Raw genomic sequence first — 16,963 nt, 5'->3', positions numbered from 1 at the left:
CAAGTTGAGATTTCAGTGGGGACACAGCCAAATCATATTATGCTGCAGTTGGCCCCTCCAAATCTCATGTCCTCACATTTCAAAACCAATCATACCTTCCCAACAGTTCCCCCAAAGTCTTAACTCATTTCAGCATTAACCCAAAAGTCCACAGTCCAAAGTCTCATCTGAGACAAGGCAAGTCCCTTCCACCTATGGGCCTGTAAAATCAAAAGCAAGCTAGTTACTTCCTAGATACAATGCGGGTACAGATACTGGGTAAATACAACCGTTTCGAATGGAAGAAATTGGCCAAAACAAAGGGGTTACAGGGCCTATGCGAGTCCGAAATCCAGTGGGACAGTCACATTTTAAAGCTCCAAAATGATCTCCTGTGACTCCAGGTCTCACTGATACAAGAGATGGATTACCATGGTCTTGGGCAGCTCCACCCCTGTGGCTTTACAGGGTACAGCCTCCCTCCCAGCTGCTTTCACAGGCTGGCATTGAGTGTCTGCAGCTTTTCCAGGAGCACGATGCAAGCTATCAGTGGATCTACCATTCTGGGGTCTGGAGGATGGTAGCCCTCTTCTCACAGCTCCACTAGGCAGTGCCCCAGTGGGGACTCTGTGTGGGAGCTCCAATCCCACAGTTCCCTTCTGCACTACCCTAGCAGAGGTTCTCCATCAGGGCCCCACCCCTGCAGCAAGCTTTTGCCTGAACATCCAGGCATTTCCATACATCTGAAATCTAGGCAGAGGTTCCCAAACCTGAATTCTTGACTTCTGTGCAACTGCACACTCAACACCAAGTGGAAACTGCCAAGGCTTGGGGCTTCCACCCTCTGAAGCCACAGCCTGATTCGTACGTTGGCCCCTTTCAGCCACAGCTGGAGTGGCTGAGACACAGGGCACCAAGTCCCTAGACTGCACACAGCACAGGGACCCTGGGCCCAGCCTACAAAATCACTTTTTCCTCCTGGGCCTCCAGGCCTGTGTTGGGACAGGCTGCCATGAAGGTCTCTGGCATGGCCTGGAGACATCTTCCCCATGGTCTTGGGGATTAACATTAGGCTCCTTGCTACTTATACATCCAGGCATTTCCATACATCTGAAATCTAGGCAGAGGTTCCCAAACCTGAATTCTTGACTTCTGTGCAACTGCACACTCAACACCAAGTGGAAACTGCCAAGGCTTGGGGCTTCCACCCTCTGAAGCCACAGCCTGATTCGTACGTTGGCCCCTTTCAGCCACAGCTGGAGTGGCTGAGACACAGGGCACCAAGTCCCTAGACTGCACACAGCACAGGGACCCTGGGCCCAGCCTACAAAATCACTTTTTCCTCCTGGGCCTCCAGGCCTGTGTTGGGACAGGCTGCCATGAAGGTCTCTGGCATGGCCTGGAGACATCTTCCCCATGGTCTTGGGGATTAACATTAGGCTCCTTGCTACTTATGTAAGTTTCTGCAACTGGCTTGAATTTCTCCTCAAAAAATGGGTTTTTATTTTCTACTGCATTGTCAAGCTGCAAATTTTCTGAACTTTTATGCTCTGCTTCCTATATAAAACTAAATGCTTTTAACAGCACCCAAGTCACCTTTTGAATGCTTTGCTGCTTAGAAATTTCTTCGACCAGATACCTAAATCATCTGTCTGAAGTTCAAAGTTCTACAAATCTCTAGGGCAAGGGCAAACTGCCACCAGTCCCTTTGCTAAAACGTAACAAGAGTCACCTTTGCTCTAGTTCCCAACAAGTTCCTCATTTCCATCTGAGACCACCTCAGCCTGGACCTAACTGTTCATATCACTATCAGCATTTTTGTCAAAGCCATTCAACAAGTCTCTAGGAAGTTCCAAACTTTCCCACATTTTCTTGTCTTCTTCTGAGTCTTCCAAACTGTTCCAACCTCTGTTACCCAGTTCCAAAGTCACTTCCACATTTTTGGGGTATTTTTCAGCAATGCCCCACTCTACTTGGTATCAATGTACTGTATTAGCTCATTTTCATGCTACTGATAAAGACATACCCAAGACTGGAAGAAAAAGAGGTTTTAATTGGACTTACAGCTCCACATGGCTGGGGAGGCCTCAGAATCATGGCAGGAGGTGAGAGGCAGTTCTCACGTGGCAGGGGCAAGAGAGAAATGGGGAGGAAGCAAAAGCAGAAACCCCTGATAAACCCATTAGATCTCTTGAGACTTATTGACTATCACAAGAATAGCACGGGAAAGACCGGCCCCCATGATTCAATTACCTCCCCCTGGGTTCCTCCCACAACATGTGGGAATTCTGGGAGATAAAATTCAAGTTGAGATTTCAGTGGGAGCACAGCCAAACCATATCAAGGATTCAGTAAAAAGTGATGTTGTAATGTTTAAACCAAATCATAAAAAATGGCTAATAGTCACTGTTTTGAGGTTAGAAAATTGGCAACTTTCTATAGTCAACCTGTAATTATAAACTGGATTCACAAAAATTCAGCTTACATACAACTTTTTAAAAACCTACTGCACACCTCTCTGCTCGGACCAAGGAGGAAATTGATTATTCAGATTTCAGAAAAATAGACCTGGGGACTCTGGATTCAAACACATGACATAGCTGAGAGCAGGGATGAGGCCCCACACTGTCAAGCCCAAGAACACTGGTATTGAGTCCTAACCCCCATCACCACTGGTGCTCTCCAGACTGGCAGACTTTTAGCTAGACGTGATGGCCGCTAAAAGAGGAAATTACTAAGACAGTGGCATTCGCAGTCCCTGCAACTTCAGGGCTTGCCTCCTGTTGTATTACTCTCCAATGAAGCCTACCTAGACAACGAAGGCATCAGCACAAAATATAAAAAGAAACAGTATATCCTAAGGGAGATATTGTATTACTACAACCATAAAATAAGAACAGCATGTTATTAAAAACAACAAACAATGAGCTCAGAAAAGACTCACTGGAAATTTAGAATGATAAACAGGCCAGGCATGATATAGCTGACATCTGTAATCACAGCACTTTGGGAGGCTGAGGTGGGCAGATCACTTGAGGTCAGGAGTTCGAGACCAGCCTGGCTAACATGATGAATCTCCATCTCTACTAAAAACATAAAAAAATTAGCCAGGCATGGTGGCGCATGCCTGTAATCCCAGCTACTCGGGAGGCTGAAGCAGGAGAATCACTTGAACCCAGGAGGCGGAGGCTGCAGTGAGCCGAAACTGTGCCATTGCACTCCAGGACTGGGTGACAGTGCAAGGCTCTGTCTCAAAAAAAAAAAAAAATAAATAAGTAAAAGAATGAGAAATAGCTTTTTGGGGAAAAAAGAAAATCAGGCCAGGCGCACTGGCTCACATCTGTAACCCCAGCACTTTGGGAGGCCAAGGTGTGTGGATCATTTGACCCCAGGAGTTCAACACCAGCCTGGGCAACATGGTAAAACCCTGTCTCTACAACACATACACACACAAAAATTAGCCGGTCCCAGCTACTTGGGGAGGCTCAGGCAGGAGGATCACCTGAGGTTCAGAAATTGAGGCTGCAGTGAGCCCTGAGCGTGCCACTGCATTCCAGCCTGGGCAACAGAGGAAGACCTTGTCTCAAAAAAAAAAAAAAAAAAAAAATCTGGCTAGGCACAGTGGCTCATCCCTGTAATCCCAGCACTTCTGAAGGCAGACACGGGTGGATCACTTGAGCTCAGAAGTTTGGGAAACATGGTGAAACCCCATTTCTACCTGAAACACAAATACTTAGCCAGGCATGGCGATGCGCAATCTGTGGTCCCAGCTACTTAGGACACTAAGGAGGGAGGATCGCTTGAGCTTCAGGAGCAGAGGTTGCAGTAAGCTGAGATCGCACCACTGCACTTGAGCCTGGGCAGCAGAGTGAGACCCCCCCATCATCTCAGAAACAAAACAAAACAAAAATCAACAGAAAAATTTAAAGTTGAAGGGATCTCCCAGAAAACATAACAAAATGCTAAGTGAAAGAAAATAGTGGGATAAGATAAGAAAATTAAAGAGTTATTCTGACTAGCAAGAATTCCAGAAAAAAAAAGAACAGATAAAACAGGCTGGAAGAAATTACCCGGGAACTAATAAAAGAAACATTTTCCAGGACTGAAAGATTCCATGCCTGAAAGACAGTCCTGGACATTGTACTTTAGGGCAACTGTACTGCAAAATCTTGAGGGGCATCATCCATATTGAAGACCGAGTTTCTTTACATGAACCGATACATGACCAGGCATTGTTTACAATGAATTTTAAAAGAGCATATCAAAAGACATCATGAAATTTCAGACCCCCAATATAAAGAACAAAATACTAAAATCCCCAAGGAAAGCAAACACTCAATTAGCAAACTGGAAGCTAGAAGAGCATGGAGTGCCAGGCGCGGTGGCTCACGCCTGTAATCCCAGCCCTTTGGGAGGCCAAGGCGGGCGGATCACTTGAGGTCAGGAGTTCGAGACCAGCCTGGCCAACCTGGTGAAACCCTATCTCTACTAAAAATACAAAAATTAGCTGGGGCGTGGTGGCACACACCTATAATCCCAGCTACTCGAGAAGCTAAGGCAGGAGAATCGCTTGAACCTGGGAGGCAGAGGTTGCGGTAAGCTGAGATCGCACTCCTGCACTCCAGCCTGGGTGACAAAGCAAGACTCCATCTCAAAAAAACAAAAAAACAAAAAAAAAAAGAAAAGAAAAAGAAAATGGAGTGGCCGGGCGTGGTGGCTCACACCTGTAATCCCAGCACTTTGGGAGGCTGAGGCGGGCGGATCACGAGGTCAGGAGATCGAGAACACGGTGAAACCCTGTCTCTACTAAAAATACAAAAAAATTAGCCGGGCGACGTGGCGGGTGCCTGTAGTCCCAGGCACTCGGGAGGCTGAGGCTGGAGAATGGCGTGAACCCTGGAGGCAGAGCTTGCAGTGAGCCGAGATCGAGCCACTGCACTCCAGCCTGGGCGGCAGAGTGAAACTCTGTCTAAAAAAAAAAAAAAAAAGAAAGAAAATGGAGTAATGCCATCAAAATTTCATGAGAAAATAACCTTAAATGCTACAACCAAACTGCCCACTAAATGTTAACAGAGAAAGATAGTTTTAGAGACAAGAGATTTCAACACAGCTACCTCCCACATACCCCTTTCCTCTGCAAATTTCTAGGGGATGAACAAACTCAAAAGAGTGAGCAAATAAAGAAAGAGAAAAATAGGGTACTCAACCCATAAGAGTGATCCAGAGACTCCCTAGGATGAAAGCCAAGGAACATCCTAATATGACAATTCTGAAGCAACAAGTCTAGCACAGAGCAGGAAGACAAAGGACTCTAAGGATACCTCCAAGGTGGGCAAAAAGCAACAAAAGTAAAAACAAAAAATCATGGCAATTAACAATTGGCCAGGCAAGGAAATATAGAATTTTCCAGAAAATCATAGTACATTATATGACTCTGCTGCAGGCACAACATGAATTGTCATAATGTAAAAAATATTTAACAAAATAATTATAGTCATTATAATGGGAGGATTAAGAAAAGAAGGATTTTGAGGGGTGATGAAAATTCAAGAAATAGCAATTTAATATATTTTATAAATATGGAATTTTTAAAAGTACCGGGGAAAAAACACCTAAAAGGAGTGGAAAGTGCTTGCCTCTGAAGAATGCAAGCTGCAAGCCAGAGATAGACAGTCACTGCTTTTTTTTTTTTTTTTTTTTGAGAGAAGTCTCACTCTTGTCCCCCAGGGCTGGAGTGCAATGTCTCGACCTCGGCTCACTGCTGCAACCTCCGCCACCCAGGTACAAACGATTATCCTGCCTCTGCCTCCCAAGTAGCTGGGATTAAGGTGCCTGCCACCATGCCTGGCTAATTTTTGTATTTTTTAGTAGAGACGGGGTTTCACCACGTTGGCCAGGCTGGTATCGAACCCCTGACTTCAGGTGATCCACCCGCCTTGGCCTCCCAAAGGGCTGGGATTACAGGTGTGAGCCACCATACCCAGCCTGCTCTTTTTCTTTATAAACCTTACAGTATTAAGGGATTTTTCTAAATCAATGTACAGGTTGCTTCCCTAAAAATTAAATTTCAAAATATACATTTATACACAGGCTATGAAAACAAGGTTCTTCAAACACCTCTCATTGGTAGAATCTGGTGCTTCCTTCCCTTTCTCTTTTTTTTTTCCTTCTGTTTTTTTTTTTTTTTTTTTTTTTTTTTTTTTTGAGAAAAGAGTCTGGCTCTGTCGCCCAGGCTGGAGTGCAGTGGCGTGATGTTGGCTCACTGCAACCTCTGCCTCCTGGGCTCAAACGATTCTCATGCCTCAGCCTCCCAAAAGGTGTAGCTGGGATTACAGGCATGCACTACCACGCCCATTTTTTTTCCTTCTATTTTTAGTAGAGACCAGTTTTTACTGTTCACCAGGCTGGTCTTGAACTCCTAGCCTCAAGTTATCTGCCCACCTCAGCCTCCCAAAAGACTAGGATTGCAGGCATGAGCCACCAGGCCCCCTTTCTCTTTTCCTGAATTTTCTGATTCTCTCTAATAAATGTTAGTTTTATAATAAAAACCATATGCCTGGCCAGGTGTGGTGGTTCATGCCTAAGGTTCACTTGAGTCCAGGAGTTTGAGATCAGTCTGGGCAACATGGTAAAACCCCGTCTCTACAAAAAATTTAAAAATTAGCCAGGCACGGTGGTGGATGCCTGTAGCCCCAGCTACTCAGGAGGCTGAGGTGGGAGGATCACACAAGTCTGGGAGGTAGAAGCTGCTGTGAGCAGTGATCATGCGACTGCACTCCAAGTCTGGGTGACAGAGTAAGACTCTGTCTCAAACCAAACAAATACAAAAAAATCATATACCTTATTAAAAGAAATGCCTAAAATCAGAGGCAGCAGTCCCCCACTTATCCTCAGGGGAAATGTTCCAAGCCCCACAGTGGATGCTTGAAACAGTGGATAGTACAAAACCCTATATCCTATATATATACTATAGTCTTTGATCTGACAACTGAGGTGGCTACTAAGTGACCAATGGGGTGGTGGGGTGGGAGGTAGCAAAGACGGTGTGGATGCATTGGCCAAAGAGAGGATTCACATCCCAGAATGGACAGCACAAGATTGCAGGATTGCATCACGCTACTCAGAACACTGCAATTTAAAACTTATGAACTGGTTTTTTGTTTTTGGCTTTTTTTGAGACAAGGTCTCACTCCCATTGCCCAGGCTAGGCTGAAGTGCAGTGGTACAATCACTGCAGCCTCAATTTCCCAGGCTCAGGTGATTCTCCCACCTCAGCCTCCCGAGTAGCTGGGACTACAGGCAGGTGCCACCATGCTCGGCTAACTTTTGTGTATTTTTAGTAGAGACGAGACCTTGCTACATTGCCCAGGCTGGTCTTGAACTCCTGAGCTCAAATGATACGCCCACCTCAGCCTCTCAAAGTGCTGGGATTACAGGTGTGAGCTACAACTCCTGGCCATGAATTATTTCTAGAATTCTTCATTTTAATATTTTTACACCACAGTTGATGGCAGGTAACTGAAACTTTGGAAAGGAAACTCATGGATGGTGGGGAGGGACTACCGTACATGAAGGAATAAGAGTGAGGGAGGACTGTTTAATAAATATAAAACAAAAGAACCCCCACATCTATTTCCATATACAGGAAACAAAAATCCACATCTTGCTTCACCTCCTAGGTGGCAAGGTATACAGGTTGAATTTCAAGCAACTTTCTATACTACATTCCATTTTGTCAAAGCACACAGTAGCACTTTAACAAACACACTATCTTTACTCCAAATCCCAAATCAAATCTGCAGCAACTTTCATGCAAATATCAACTCTCTAAACATACTTACTGGCCAAATAAATACCTTACTTTAAAAACAAACAAAAATCCTCCTCCCTTTAGGTTAAGTAATCAATTGCAAGAAGAGAAAGGAAGGAGCTTTTAATAAAATGTCCCCTCGCCCACCCCCAACTGAGAATCCTGCTGAAGAATTTGATAGTCGAGTGACTAACATCCCATAAAGAGATAGAGACACAAATTAAAGTGACAGCAAATGAAGTAATGGCACTAATCACAAATAAAGCATTGGAAATATTTGGTGGAAGAAAACCCAAATAATAGATACTGCCATTTCCATTATTTTATTAATTTGCAACATCATTCAAAGAAACAACAGACTATCACTTGGTTGGTGTGTTTAAAAATTATGATTCTTCTCATGCTAGGAGCGAAATGAGGATTAAATACTGACCATTTTCCTTGTCTAGAATATTAAAGGGGAGGTGGGGAGGACTGCTGTGATTTAAACCAAACTTCTTTGTTTGCATTTAGAAGGGGTCAAGCCCTACGTAAATAAAAGTGCTTCCACGGTGGCAGTACTTGTTCCCAGGAAACTTGGTGCTACAGCACTTGAGCAACCAGAAGCATGAAGCAATTCTTCTTCATAGAAACAGCAATGTCCCTTTCATGGTTTGAAGTTCTGATTAATCCTAGAATCAGAAGCCCTTTTTGTAAGAAGTGCATCACTTAGTAACCACAGTTATAGAACGACACAGCTCTTTAAGACCACCCTTTATACAATGCTACTCAGCTATTATTAAAAACTTTCAAGCCACAATTAATGGCTAAATTATGCTATTACAGAGGGTAGCATTAAGTTTGAATAATCTTAAATCTTAGCAACTGATTTTTAAAATGACTTCACTTTGATTGGTCCTAAGCCTAAATTTCTATATATATTTTGGCAATAAAAAGGTTTAGAGTTTACCTCCCCTCAAAGCTTTAAGGTACAAGGCAATGCAGAGTCATGATAGCATGAGTATTTTAAGCTGTGAATTCACATTATTTTTCTAACTACAAAGTAAAATATTTCTCTACATAACTAAAGAGGACTGATCTTAGGGTTGTAAAAACCTGGGTTTTTTTTTTTCCAAGTTTCGACTATTTAAATGCTACCTAGATGTCTGGGTTTTTTTTTAAATGGCTAAGATAAAGCTTTAGGAAAGGGTATTTTTTTTTAATGTGACTTTAAAAAGAAAATTAGCCTACCATCTTGCAGTCAATTGATTCTGCTACATTTAAACTTCTAGAGATAATTCTGGAATTCTTTCTAGAACTAAGAATCATAATTTTTTAAACACACCAAGTGATAGTCTGTTCTTTGAATGATGTTGCAAATTAAATAATGCAAAGAAGTTCTAGTGAACTTCTTAGTTCACACTAAAAAAAGCTCCATTATTTTTCCCAGGGAATATGTTAATAATCTCTATGTTCTATTTACTCTGTCACATCTACTATCTTCCAACTGTTTTTCTCCTGCCACTGGTGAATACAGTTTCTCCAGGGTTTTCTCCCTAAATCACTGTGGCACTGTGTGCCATTCTTCCCCGGGATGCCCACCCACTGAGCAGAAGTAAGCTCTCCCCCACCCCCCAGAGCTGAGGGCGTACTTTCATCTTCTCTCTCCACTCAGCCTCAATAGCAAGACAAACAAGCAGAGACTGGCCTTCCCTCAAATAGGGAAATACTTCGTGATTGCAATTTGAACTGGTTTTTTGTTTGTGTATACATGTGCACGTGTGCAACTTAACATTTAATGGCAAAATTACAAGCTTTTCAGTTTTAAAGGGAAACTGGGTTATACTTGATACAGAAAGAAACAGCATAGTCTTATTCTTTGTGAAACTTCCTTTTAAAAACACCTAATCTTTATTACGAAGATACACTGTATATGTTCCGTATACACTGTATACATATCAGGTACACTGTATATGATAACAACATACACTGTGTATGTTCATAGTCTTTTTTTTTTTTTTTTGAGACAGAGTCTGGCTCTGGCGCCCAGGCTGGGGTGGAGTGGCGTAATCTCAACTCACTGCAGCCTCCACCTGCCAAGTTCAAGCAATTCTCCGGCCTCAGTCTCCTGAGTAGCTGGGACTACAGGTGTGCGCCAACACACTGGGCTAATTTTTGTATTTTTGTAGAGACGGGGTAGAAGTATCACTTGAACCCAGGATGCAGAGGTTGCCGTGAGTTAAGATTGCGCCACTGGACTGCAGCTTGGACAACAGAACAAGACTCTGTCTCCAAAAAAAAAAAAAAAGGAAAGAAAGAAAAAAGAAAGAATCAGCCTATGTATAGCGATCAATCACATCTACAAGGCAAATTAATATAGGAATATGGGTAAGTTTTATGCCATGCAATGTCAAAAATCTCTGAAAAACATATCCTTTTTAAATTGTACACCAAGATACTCAATATAACTTAATCAAATCACAGCCACAAAAAACCTTGAATCTTCGCAGACTAAAAACATTGCGGCCAGTTATTCAGAAAATGACTAACAATGGAAATGAAACAAAACTATGATTTAAAAATTATTAGAACATTATTAAAACAATGCAAATGTACCAACTTTTAAAATCACTGATCCAGATTCCTTAGATCAAATTATAAGGTCCTACATGGTACATTACATATAAGAACATATATCCTTGAACATGGTAATAGTTACAAGGCATCAGAGTCAATAAAATAACCTTGCAAGTAAAAACACTCCTTGAAACCAGAGATATTATAGAACACTGAGTCAGGAAGTTATTCAGCAGCTTATAAAGAAATAGGAAGTTGTTGACCAACTACTTGAAGAACTATTTCCTGTAGGAAAACCGTAAGACAGCTGAAGAAGGTAATAACTCCCAGAGTCATAAAGAGAATGAATTCTTTTAAAATGAAAGCTCAATGCAATGGTAAAGAAATTAGTTTTGAATAGTAAATGCAGTAGAACAAATATTATATGGCTAAGCCTTGTTTACATACTTCACATTCATCCCACAACTTGAAAACAAGCCACTGATAAATGTAGCTAGCACCATACTTCCACCGTATCACTTGCCAAAGTAAGGTACAAGTCTTCTCCACAAGATCTCACTGACCTAAGGAGGGCTTTAAAACGACAAATGATTGCCTGCCTATAATCTTTCAGTAATCATGCTGCCTGGAAACTAGATGATAGGCCAACTAACTTCAAAAACTCAATCATCTATGGTCACAAGGCAACAACTGGGTTGTTTCTTAACTCAACATTTCTAAGTTTTTTCTCAAATTACATCGTCTTGCCTGTCTGGACCATTTATAGTCAGGCTCTTCATGCCAAATACAAATCTCAATAAGTTACAGATTTTGTAACTTAAAAGTCAGTTCCAACAAATATCTAAAAAGGTGCATTAAAATAAAATGTTTCACTGCGAAAACAAGTGTAAAATATGCAACTAATTTAAATCTTTATTCTACATCTGATGACAACAACACTCTTCTTTAGATACAAGAAGAAAGTATATAAATATTGATTACAAAGACAGCCCTAGTTTAAAACATCAAAACCAGGCTAAAAATGAACTTTGACAACAGAAACTTGGCATCAAAAGCTTAGTTTATCATCATCTTTGACTAATGGTTAGGATATTAATCTCATTTATCTGTTCAGCACACAAAAAGAAGTTGTAACAACTATACAGCCCATAACATCATGGAAGTAGCCAACTGGAGAAGGTGAAATAATCGTATTTCATAACATTTCTCCAAATTGCATATTGTTCATAAAGCAGATACTCCTTAAAATACAAAATTTTATAAGCCCACAGCATTCTTCTCCCACTTCCAATGTTTAGGGGCCTCCATAGAATCCCTGACAGATACCAAGTAACCATGATTTTACCTACATTTATTGAGCAAGATTTACCTGTCCAGGAAAACTCTTCTAGTTCTTAAAAGTTTTATATAAGAAAATTCTTCCATGGAATCAAAATTCCTCACATTTCTTATATAGTAAGACTAATCCTAATCCCACATGAAAGCTCCCCAGAAACACTGAAACAACAATCATGTCTTATCTCTCCTCCTCCCAGTTTTTTCTTTTCCAGGTAAATATCTCTCTACCCTTGCAACCTTTTCTCCTATGACATAATTTGAGATTTATTTATTTTGGCCTGGTTTATCTTCCTTACAGGCCCATAGTTGACAGGGGTGAACTGAGGTGACTGGGGCTGGAAGGTATATATCCTTCATTAATCCATCCACATATATCAATACCTTTAAGAGAAACATTTCTTCACAAAGGAAGAATCATTGGAAACTTTGAAAAATGAATAGTCATTCCTTAGCATCTGTGGTCAAGGACTGGTTCCAGGACCTCCCACATGTACTAAAATCCACAGACACTCTGGTCTTTCATATAAGGTGGCATAATATTTGCATATAACCTACACATATTCTCCCATATACTTAATATCACCTCTAGATTACTTATAATAATACAATGTAAAGGCTAAATAGTTGTTACATTATTTAGGAAATAATGACAAGGAAAAAAGTTTGTACATTAGTCAATACAGATGTAATTTTTTTCCAAATATTTTCAATCAGAGGTTGGTTGAATCCACGAATGCTGAACCCACAGATATGGAAGGCCAACCATATCTAGAATACTGATTACAGCTCAAAAAAAGATCATTCATTCAAAATAATGAAATCGTAGGCAGATATCACCTACAAGCAATTATTACAAGATACAAAGAACTAAGAAGAAGAGCATAAATGTTGCTCTTTAACCTTATACTTTTAGCCACAGCATCAACCAAAGAAAGAAGGCAAGCAGGCTATTAAGCTGTTTAAAAACCTCCCCAGGTCAGCATGTGACCCAGCAGGGAGAGGTTCAAAAAAGTGCAGCCTTTCTTTTTCTTCCTAACAACCTGGTTTGTTTCCACTCCCTTCCCCTTCAAGACACATCCTTCACAGCTAGCAGCTCTTTCAATCATTTACTTTGGATGTCTGCTTGAGAACAAATGATCTTGCTCATGCAGATGAGTTTGCCAGACTTGTGTGTACTTTCCAGTCTCAGGCCCTTTACTGTTCTGGTTGAAACCTGATCCTTTGAAATGGATACCAGGACACCAGAAAATGAATTAAAAAAAAAAGAAAAGAAAAGAAAAGAAAAAGTTGCAGGAAAGGGGGCAAAAAAAACTGTACGAACTTTTCACGATCAAACCTTTTCCTTTGCTCTTCTGTAAGTCTGTCACAAAACTTTCTATCTTACATTACAAAGTAGCAACCCACCCTGGAAGACAATATAAAACACATATTAGGATTCACACAACCAAACATCCTTAATGGTATTATCTGATATGATAAATAAATGTTACATTTGCCTTAGGAGTAGACTGTCAAGACATATCTGAATCAAAACTTACACTGTTTTTCACTTTATTATCTCAACCTGATTAAACACTATTAAGTGAGCTTTTTAAAAGACATCAATTTCAGTCTATCATAATTAGTTTTAGTCAACATTTTATATATACTTGATCCAAACAAGCCAGAAAAAAATTGAGGGCTTATCTGTAATTTCAAAATTAGGGGAGAGAAAATTCTATTTAGGTCTTTTCAGCCTAGTGCAATTTTGCCATTTTGTTAAACACAGAAAGACTGAAAAAAAAATAAATGACCCAATGGTCATGTTTTTGTTTTCCCAGAGAGGAGGGTTTCTGTTGTGAAGACCTATTAGCTTGAAAGAAGTTTGTCACTGAGCGACTGCATATGAAACCTAAAAATTTATATTTCCCCTTACATTTTTGGGGGAAATATTGGTAAGTCACATCAAGCTTCGGCTGTAGTGCTTGTCATTTCACAATTCAAAATACTGTAAAATTAGACTCCCCAAAAAGCCCTACTTATTTTGTAGTTCTCTACCAATAAAATATTTATTTAAAAAGATACAAGTAGCACCATACGTACTTCGTAAGACGTTGCTAGCCCTGTAATTCCCAGAATTTGAAAATTTTCATGGTATTCTTTCTGTTTTGTGCTAGGCTAATTAACAGGCTTGGCACAAGCTCAAAATGAGAATAACCAAACTTCCACAAAAGAAAAGATTATAAGGAGGCTCAGAACCAAGACTCAGTAAAGCTTTCAAAATATTACCCATACTAACAAAGGTATTTAGGTCATACCAAACTGAAACATATACATGGAAGATATAACAGAGCTACAGAGCTTAACATAAATATTAAACATAAAAACAAATGATATTCTGTATCTTGACACCACTTTACTGTGTTTTCCAATACATATTTTTCTTAGATAACTGTCTCCCACCATTATTTCACTTACTTTAAGAAGTATCTCTGACCAGAAGATGTCTTTGCCATCTCCCAACCTGCTGGCAGAGGTACATCATCAGGTATCTCAAAAGAAGACTGTCGAAGATGCTGAGCTGTGGGTGTAGCTGCTGGGCCAGAGACTACTCCAGTGGGGGTCAGTGTCCCAGGAGAAACAGCTCCCAACTGCAGAGAAGCTGGAGAGGAATGAGCTCGAACATGCTGTGGAGTCAGGGCTCCTGCAGTGCCTGCATCAGTGCTGGCCTATTAGGAATATTAAGATGAAAAATTAAAAAAAAAAAAAAAAAACACAACTGAGTCCCTTTAAATTTCTCAGTCAGCACTTAATTACAGCCGAATATCTAAGTAAAAGGAAAATTTCAACACTTAATATTCAACACTGGAGAACACAGGTTTTCAAATGGATACTTTTAATATTATATAATTTTAATATAAATTTTATAAGTGTTTGTAATTTTATTGATGAGCAGTCCATCTAATGAATTTCCACCTACTCCACACTAGACATGTAAGGGCAACTAGTACTGAATGAATAAAACATTTCAAAGATAATAGTGAATTTTAAAACCTAATTTTTAAGAGGTCAGTGTAGTTATGGGTGCTTTTACAAGTTCTAAAATGTTCTAAGTATAAACACAACACAAAGAATATACATTTTTTACTAGGTTTTAAGTAATTAATTTTTTTTCTAGGTCAAGCCCAAGAAAAAACAAGCCCTTGTCATTTATTCCCACCATGATAAAATGCCATCAATAAAGAAATCATAACAAATTACACAAATTTTAATGAGAGCAACAAATTTGAACTGCCCAAATGTTCTTAAAAGCCATCTACAATGAACAGGAGGAAAATAACCCAACTATATCTTTGTATGTAGAAAATAAAGATGTTATCAATCCAATTATAACTTAAGAACTCACACACATCCACAACTCTATACAAGCAAAAAAAATTCTTCATTCAGACCCCAAAGATCTGAGTTCCAGTCTAAGGTGGCTAGTGTGACACTGAACAAGTATCTTAACTTCCATATGCCTGTTTTCTCGTTTGTAAAATAGTTTTCATGACGGAAAAATGGATGTATATAAAAGAACTTACAGTCACCAGTTTGTGTTGTGAACAGTATTTACAACTTAGATTTGTACTATTCATAATCTTGCATAGTTTTTAAAATGTTTTTAATTAGAATTAGAGTTTGATTATCAAAAAGTTAGAATTTCTAGATTCACAAAGGTAAGGAAACTGGAAGGACTCAGTGGAGTCATTAATACCTTAAAGTGATATACCTTTTTGAGTTTCCCATCAGAATAAGTATGATTTAGGAAATCATTAGCAGAAATAAAAGTCGAATTTACAGATGCAAAACACTTAAAAACTTATTTGAAACAAACAAAACTATAATAGTTTATGAATTTTAGAACTGCTGGATATAAATTCTTGTAAAAATTATTTACTAGAAGAAAAAGTACACTTTCCAGTTGTGATTCTTTGTGGCTGATGCCACAAAATGGGGGATCCAATCTATGTGTATTATACTTTGAAAACATACTGTGCCGTCTGTAGGGTGCATGCCAACATACATTTACCCACAATGAGTCCATAAACCCACTTCGGGGGGTAAGAGAAAAAAGCATACCTAAGTCTACTTCTGACAAATTGAAGTGTTTAAGCAAGCAGCTAAATTGTTTTTCCTTCTTTCCTCCTCCTTAACCCGGGTTTTTGTCATCAGGTTAAGTGAATTTTTCTGAGTTCCAAAACCCTTTGGTCTCCGACAGGAGACTATACAACAGGCCTGCAAATAGGAGGGGGAATGGGAGTGGGGGCGGTAACTCTTCTTTCCACTCAAGTTACAGCCCGAGTGGGCTAACTACATTGCAGTATTTGGAAAACCTATTAACTTTTGGGCAAAGTTTCTATGCTGAAGTTTATCCTGAAGCAAGTTCTTAAAAAAAAAAAAAAAAAGAAGAAATAAAAAAGAAAAAGAGAGAACCCTACACTAAACAAATCCACTGGGACCTATCGGAATGTTAACACTCTCATTATAAATAGTTTCACTTCTATGCTGAATCAAGTTGGCAAAATAATCGAACATTGTGTATGTGGAATAGCAGCCATGTTCATATCCGCAATAAGAATTAAAAAGCAATGGCGATCCTAGAATTAGTCATCGCTTCCCAAACATTAACTTTTAATCACAGTTGAACTAGGCAGGACTTAGCCTATGAGTCAACCTGCAGTGTGTTATCAAAGGCTTGTGTTAAAACCTCGGTACTGTAAAGCGCAGCTCAGTTCCTGCGCAACGTACAGATGTGGCTAATTCAAAAGCGTTTCAGCCGACTGTAAATAATAGTCTACAACTGGGAAACCAACACGCGACCTACTAAGTTTGATAAGAGCGAGCCGGCCCAAGTTCCAAGACACAAGGAAAGCGCAGGGGTGAAAGAACTCCATAAACAACTTCCAGGAAAGTCTGGGCAGGGGAAGCCCGAAACCTGTATTCTGAAATCGCCTGAGCCGCGAGGAAAATAAACGCTAACGGGAGGAAGAGGGGGAAGGGAAACGGGACACGGGAAGGAAAGAAAGAGCAAGAAACTAAATGGACCGGTTCTACCCCCACCTCTAATCAACACTGGAAAACGAGAACAATTATCTGACTCCCCCAGGAGACTGAAGTGGACCGAGAGGCCGCAAAGGAAAGGGGCCCAGGGCTCAACTTCACAAACTCGGCCGCCGCTGGCAACACACCCACACACAAATGCCAGAGGCCCCCCTCCCCCTTTCCCAGCCCGGCCCCGGCGGGAGCGAAGGTGCGGAG

General features: G+C 40.4%; 1 protein-coding gene across 12 annotated transcripts in view; it reads right to left on the bottom strand.

Moving 5' to 3' along the window:
- Window positions 1-16,963, bottom strand: part of YAP1 (Yes1 associated transcriptional regulator) — a 124,959-nt gene that overhangs the window by 106,851 nt on the left and 1,145 nt on the right. For all 12 annotated transcript variants that reach the window (XM_055272894.1, XM_055272898.1, XM_055272896.1 and 9 more), the window contains exon 2: window positions 14,141-14,391. In XM_055272894.1, the coding sequence (XP_055128869.1) occupies window positions 14,141-14,391 (251 nt within the window). The remainder of the gene's footprint in view (window positions 1-14,140; window positions 14,392-16,963) is intronic.

This window comes from Symphalangus syndactylus, chromosome 3 (assembly GCF_028878055.3).
Source record: "Symphalangus syndactylus isolate Jambi chromosome 3, NHGRI_mSymSyn1-v2.1_pri, whole genome shotgun sequence".
Lineage (NCBI taxonomy): Eukaryota > Metazoa > Chordata > Mammalia > Primates > Hylobatidae > Symphalangus > Symphalangus syndactylus.
The sequence above is the reverse complement of the archived record's forward strand: the minus strand, read 5'-3'. Positions and strand labels throughout refer to the sequence as shown.